This window comes from Galeopterus variegatus, unplaced genomic scaffold (genome assembly GCF_000696425.1).
Source record: "Galeopterus variegatus unplaced genomic scaffold, G_variegatus-3.0.2 Scaffold59, whole genome shotgun sequence".
In the NCBI taxonomy this organism is placed as follows: domain Eukaryota; kingdom Metazoa; phylum Chordata; class Mammalia; order Dermoptera; family Cynocephalidae; genus Galeopterus; species Galeopterus variegatus.
Window position 1 is genome coordinate 503,071 of NW_007726170.1, and position 5,425 is coordinate 508,495.

Below are 5,425 nucleotides of genomic sequence, written 5' to 3' on the forward strand. Positions count from 1 at the left end.
AAAAAAAAAAAAAAAAAAAAGAAAATGAAAAGAAGGTCATCTTGATAGGCTTGCAGGGGAAGAAAAAAGTTATGAATGATCTCTAGGTTTCTGGATTCGTGGTTGGATGGATGATGATGCCTGTACATGAGCTGAAGAGTCCAGATGAAGAAACAGAAGATTTTAAGCTCATTTTAGATTTGTTGAGCCTGACTTGGCTTTGGAGACATCTAAGTGGAGACCCCAATACAACTGAAATCAGAGGCGACTCTGCCGCTTGTTAGCTTTGTCACCTTCAACAGGTTACTTGCCAACTCCAAACCCCAGTTTCTTTTCCTGTTAAATGGGATGAAGGTAATACTTACCAAAGTGTCCTGTGTTCATTAAAAGGAAGAGCATCGTAAACACCCAGCACAGGTCATGGCTAGAGCAGGTGATCACTGAAATGGTTTCTTTTCTTCCTTGCTAGGGTTCAGAAGGACTAGAGTGCCTTCGGGCTTGTTGCTCCTCATATGAAGTCAGCAGTTGTGGGAATACAGTGTCCTATGGGAAATAATTGCTTAAACAACTAAATCTCATGTAGCCCTACTCTTAAGTCATCACCGATGGCTTGAAATTTTATCATTCGAAAAACACTTTTGCTTTTCCCAGTCACTGCATATGTCACCACTTAACATTGACTTTTTCTCCCTATTTAGAAAGCATGCACCTTCATTAAATCTAACCTTGATCCCAGCAATGTGGATTCCCTCTTCTACGCCGCCCAGTCCAGCCAGGTCCTTTCAGGGTGTGAGGTGAGTCCAGGTTTCTACATTGACATTTACTCTAAACTGTAAAGTACATTTTTAAAGGGGGAGGGTCATATCATATTGTTTTGTTTTTTGTTTGTTTGTTTATTTTTGGCAGCTGGCCAGTATGGAGATCTGAGCTCTTAACCTTGAGGGCCGGCCTGTGGCTCACTCGGGAGAGTGTGGTGCTGAGAAAACACCAAGGCCCCAGGTTCGGATTCTATATAGGGATGGCCAGTTAGCTCACTTGGGAGAGCGTGATGCTGACAACACCAAGCCAAGGGTTAAGATCCTCTTACCGGTCATCTTTAAAAAAAAAAAAGAAAGAAAGTGAACTCTAACCTTGGTATTGTAACACCGAGCTCTAACCAACTGAGCTAATGCCATCCTGGATTTTTTTTTTTTTTTTTTTTTTTTAAACCAATGAGAATCCATTGGTGTGGCTGGGAATTTGTTCCTGTGGTGGTGGTGTTTTTTTTTTAAGAAAGTATACAGGTAGTTTGTTTATTTTTCCTCTAAGTTTTTACTTTTCGTGGGTATTAAATTAACTTTTTCCTACAGTTGTTGCCTTTCTTCTGGGAGGCCTTGTTTTTTTTCTTTCCATCTCCCTTTAACATTTAAAAATGTTCAAAATATACCCTCATACCAGATTTCTGGAGATCATTTTATTGAACATAGGAGAACCATATAAACAGACAAGTAACTTGTCAGCATCTATCCTAAAGTGTTGTGCTATGGCTTTCCAAACATTTAATTCTGGTGTCTGGGGATCGGACGAGGATGAGCATGTGCTCGGCAGGTGTGACTCTGGCAGCTGCTCTGCATGCCATTTTTGGCATGTCTGCCACCAGTTGCCAAAACCTGTTCTAAAACTCTGTGTGTGCCAATTTTTTCTTAGATCTCTATTTCAAATGAAACCAAAGATCTGCTTCTGGCAGCTGTCAGTGAAGACTCATCTGTTACCCAGATCTACCATGCAGTTGCGGCCCTAAGTGGCTTTGGCCTTCCCTTGGCATCCCAAGAAGCACTTGGTGCCCTTACCGCTCGTCTCGCCAAGGAAGAGACTGTGCTAGCGTGAGTTGTCATCTTGAGCACTCCCAGGCTTCATTTGTCTTGGGTACTATCCTAAGAGGGTTCATTTATTGGTTCAGCAAATATTTCCTGGGCGCCTACTATGTGCCAGGTGCTCTGCTAGGCACTGCAGACATAATATTCAATGAAGGAAGATAAGGTCCCTGTCCTCATGGAGCTCACATAGGCATGGTCTTCTACAAGCTGCTCAGACAGAAGGGAGGTCCTGAGTCAGAGCATGAACACACGATCACATAGAGACATAGTTGCCTTTTGAGGTTAGAGGGCAGATAACTAGATCAAGGGCAGATAACTGAGGGAGAGGGAGGCCAGTGATTCATGCACATCTCTTGCTGAGGCTTGGCCAGAGTACAGTGACATATTGGCAGTGGAGGCTCTGCAAAGAAAGAGGGCTTGTGGGATCCCTTGAAGTTGTGAGAGACAGTATCTGGTGGGAGAGGTAGGTGCTCAGAGGGTTGAATATTCTAGGAATCAGACTCTACTCTGCAAAAGGCTGAAGGAGAAGCACCTTATAAGAAAGGGACTTTGAGCAACTTTCTTCTTTATTATAAATGGTAATTTAACTGACTTCAGGATGTTTGCTGAACTTAAAAGTGATAATTTATGTAGTTTTTTTCTTTAACACTAAAATGTCTCATATGAAAATATTTTTCTGTTGTTTTCTATATGTCCCCATTTAATTGCAATCCCTGAAAGAGGGTGTGGAGTACCTGGAGTCCTGTTAAATGTTTAGCAAGAGGTTGGTGACACCAATTTCTCCTTTCAGAACAGTGAGGTTGTTTTCCAGTTGTTTTGCTAACAACCAAATTGTCTCTAAACTTGAAGCTTTGTTAAGGGCGGGGCTCATAGTCAGTTGACATTCTCTCTATGTCACTCTCACACCCTACTCATATTCACATGGTCAGTAATCAGTAACTTTGGGGCTGATACTTCTCCCAGGGCTGATGTTTTGTACACACTTTGTCCAGTGCTTGGCCCTTTTGGTCCTTTGATTTCAGGACATATATTTTGATCTCTGCTCCCCTCTAATCCCTTGTAGTAGAATGCTTCCCCAGTCACCACCATCTCATATCATGATTTCACTGTCATTACCTTACTTCAGTGCCACCTTCTACAAAAACACTTCCCATTTCCTTCCAAATTAGAAAAGGAAATCTCCTTCCTCAAAACCCCCAGAACAGGAAGAAGTACAAGGGAAGTGCATCAGATTTGGAATCAGACAGACTTGGGTTTGAAACCAGCTGTTTTACTTCTTTGCTGTGTGACTTTGGGCAAATTACCAACCTCTATCAGCCTCATCTGTAAAAATGGGACCAATAATTCTTATATTATGGAGCACATGTCAGAATTAAATGAGATAATAGATGTGAAGAGCCTAGTGCAGTGCCTGGTTCTTAGTGGGCATGCAGTAAATGGAGTTTCTTCTCTAGGCCATTTCTTTCTTAGGCCCTTCTCTTAGGGAGCTGGTTACTTTCTTGGTTGTACTATAGTTACTTCTATATTAGATTATAAGCTTCTTTATTTGCAGTGCTCATAGAGCCTGTTACATTTTATGTGCCCAAGAAAGAGTTAATAAAGACTAAAACTATACTTTTATGTTTTTACTGTCTTGTAGAAAGCTTACAGGTAGAAAGAGCACATGCTCTGGATCAGATGGAATTGTGTTCAGATCCAAACTCTTCTACTCAATACCTCTGTGACTGTGAGAAGACCGTTTAACCTTGCTAAACCTCAGTGTTTTCATATGTAAAATCCGGATTTCTGTTTCATATGGTTATTGTGAAGGTCAAACTGGTAGGATGCCTTCTATAATATTACTTCTAATTTTTCCCATTTAAGGAAATCTGATAAAAATTAGGACTCTTCTAAATGGGCTTTCTATATTTAAGTGGACCTATTCTAGGAGGTATATGTTCATAAACTTATCTTGAATGAAAAAAAAAATTCATAGGTTTAAATGAACCCTCTGAAAAGATGTCATTGTGGTCTCTCATAAACCAATTTCTTTTTTTTTTTTTTTCCTTTTTTCGTGACTGGCAACGGATCGCAACCCTCAGTGTCGCGCCCGTACCGGACCAGGACCGGCAACGGGATCGCAACCCTCGGTGTTGCGCCCGCACCTCGCTCAGCCAGTGAGCGGCCAGTCTGTATGTGGGATCCAAACCCTCGGCGGGAGCGCCGCCACACTCCCAAGCAGCGCACTGTAGCAGTGCGCCACTGGGCCGGCCCTCTCATAAACCAATTTCTCTGAAACGTCTGCTGTATATTAGCAAGACAGTATATGCTTTCTTAGTATTTGAATATAGTACTCCACAGAGGAAGAAGTTGCTGGCTGGGGAATAAGTAATTAGAGCCAGTGACAAAACTTTTCTAAAGCTGAGTGGATTAATTTCATTTTAAAACTTCTGAGGTTCTTACCAGCCTGGCAGTCACTCATTCCAAAGAAGAGAAAAATGATATCTTAATTGAAAAATTCTTTCTAGGCTATCTCAACAGCCTTTTTTAGCTCAGCATTTATCATGGGCAAATGTGGGATTTTTATCTTGTTTGGAAATTCAGGGTTCATTTTCTCAAGTGCATTATAACAATAAGCATCCCATAGGAGTCGTTGAATACTCTGAGGTTCCTCTCTCTGTGAATTGTGACTCCTCTGTTTTCCAACTTGTCATCTCAATGGAATTAGTTTTCCATGGAGGGAATCTAAATTGTTATGATCTCGACATAAGCAGACAGATTCTTGCTCTACATTTCCTGACACATTGACTTGATAAGTGGTTTTACACACCGGCCCAGTCATGTTTTAGGAATTAAGGAACCATTGCAGCATTGAGCAGCAGTCTGTATAACCACCAGGTGGCCTCAGCTTTCCCCATTTCACCTAGAAAAGCACCATTTATACATTCTAAATTATCTGTATTAAGAGACTAGAATCTAGTATATACACACCTATGACATTCTACCTTAAAGAGTCAGTCTTACAGAAATACACTCATCAATGGGTAAAAATATATGAATTGGTGATATAAAAAACAATAAAGTACTGATTCATGCTACAACATGGATGATCCTCGAAAACATTATGCTGAGTGAAGGAAGCCAGACACAAAAGGTCACATATTTTATGATTCCATTTATATGAAATATCCAAAATGGGTAAATCCATAGAGGCAGAACGTAAGACTGGTGGTTTCCACTGGCTGGGGGAGGCAGAATGGGGAGAAACTGCTTAATGCGTATGGGGTTTAATTTTGGACTGATGGAAATGTTTTGGAAGTAGACAGAGGTGGTGGTTGCACAACATTGTGAGTGTAGTAAATGCTACTGAATTGTTAACTTCAAGATGGTTAATTTTGTTATGTGAATTTTACCTCAATAAATTTTTTTTTTTTCCTTTTTTGTCTTTTTTCCGTGTCCGGCAATGGATCGCAACCCTCAGTGTTGCCCCTGTACCGGACCAGGGACCGGCAATGGGATCGCAGCCCTCGGTGTTGCTCCCGCGCCTCGCTCAGCCAGTGAGCGGGAACCGGTCTGTATGTGGGATCCGAACCCTCGGCGCGAGCGGCGCC

General features: G+C 41.6%; 1 protein-coding gene across 2 annotated transcripts in view; it reads left to right on the forward strand.

The window, feature by feature from the left end:
- The window catches only part of RPN2 (ribophorin II), a 63,150-nt gene that overhangs the window by 19,439 nt on the left and 38,286 nt on the right, over positions 1-5,425 (forward strand). For both annotated transcript variants that reach the window (XM_008575421.1, XM_008575410.1), the window contains exons 3-4: positions 678-773; positions 1,666-1,841. In XM_008575421.1, the coding sequence (XP_008573643.1) occupies positions 678-773; positions 1,666-1,841 (272 nt within the window). The remainder of the gene's footprint in view (positions 1-677; positions 774-1,665; positions 1,842-5,425) is intronic.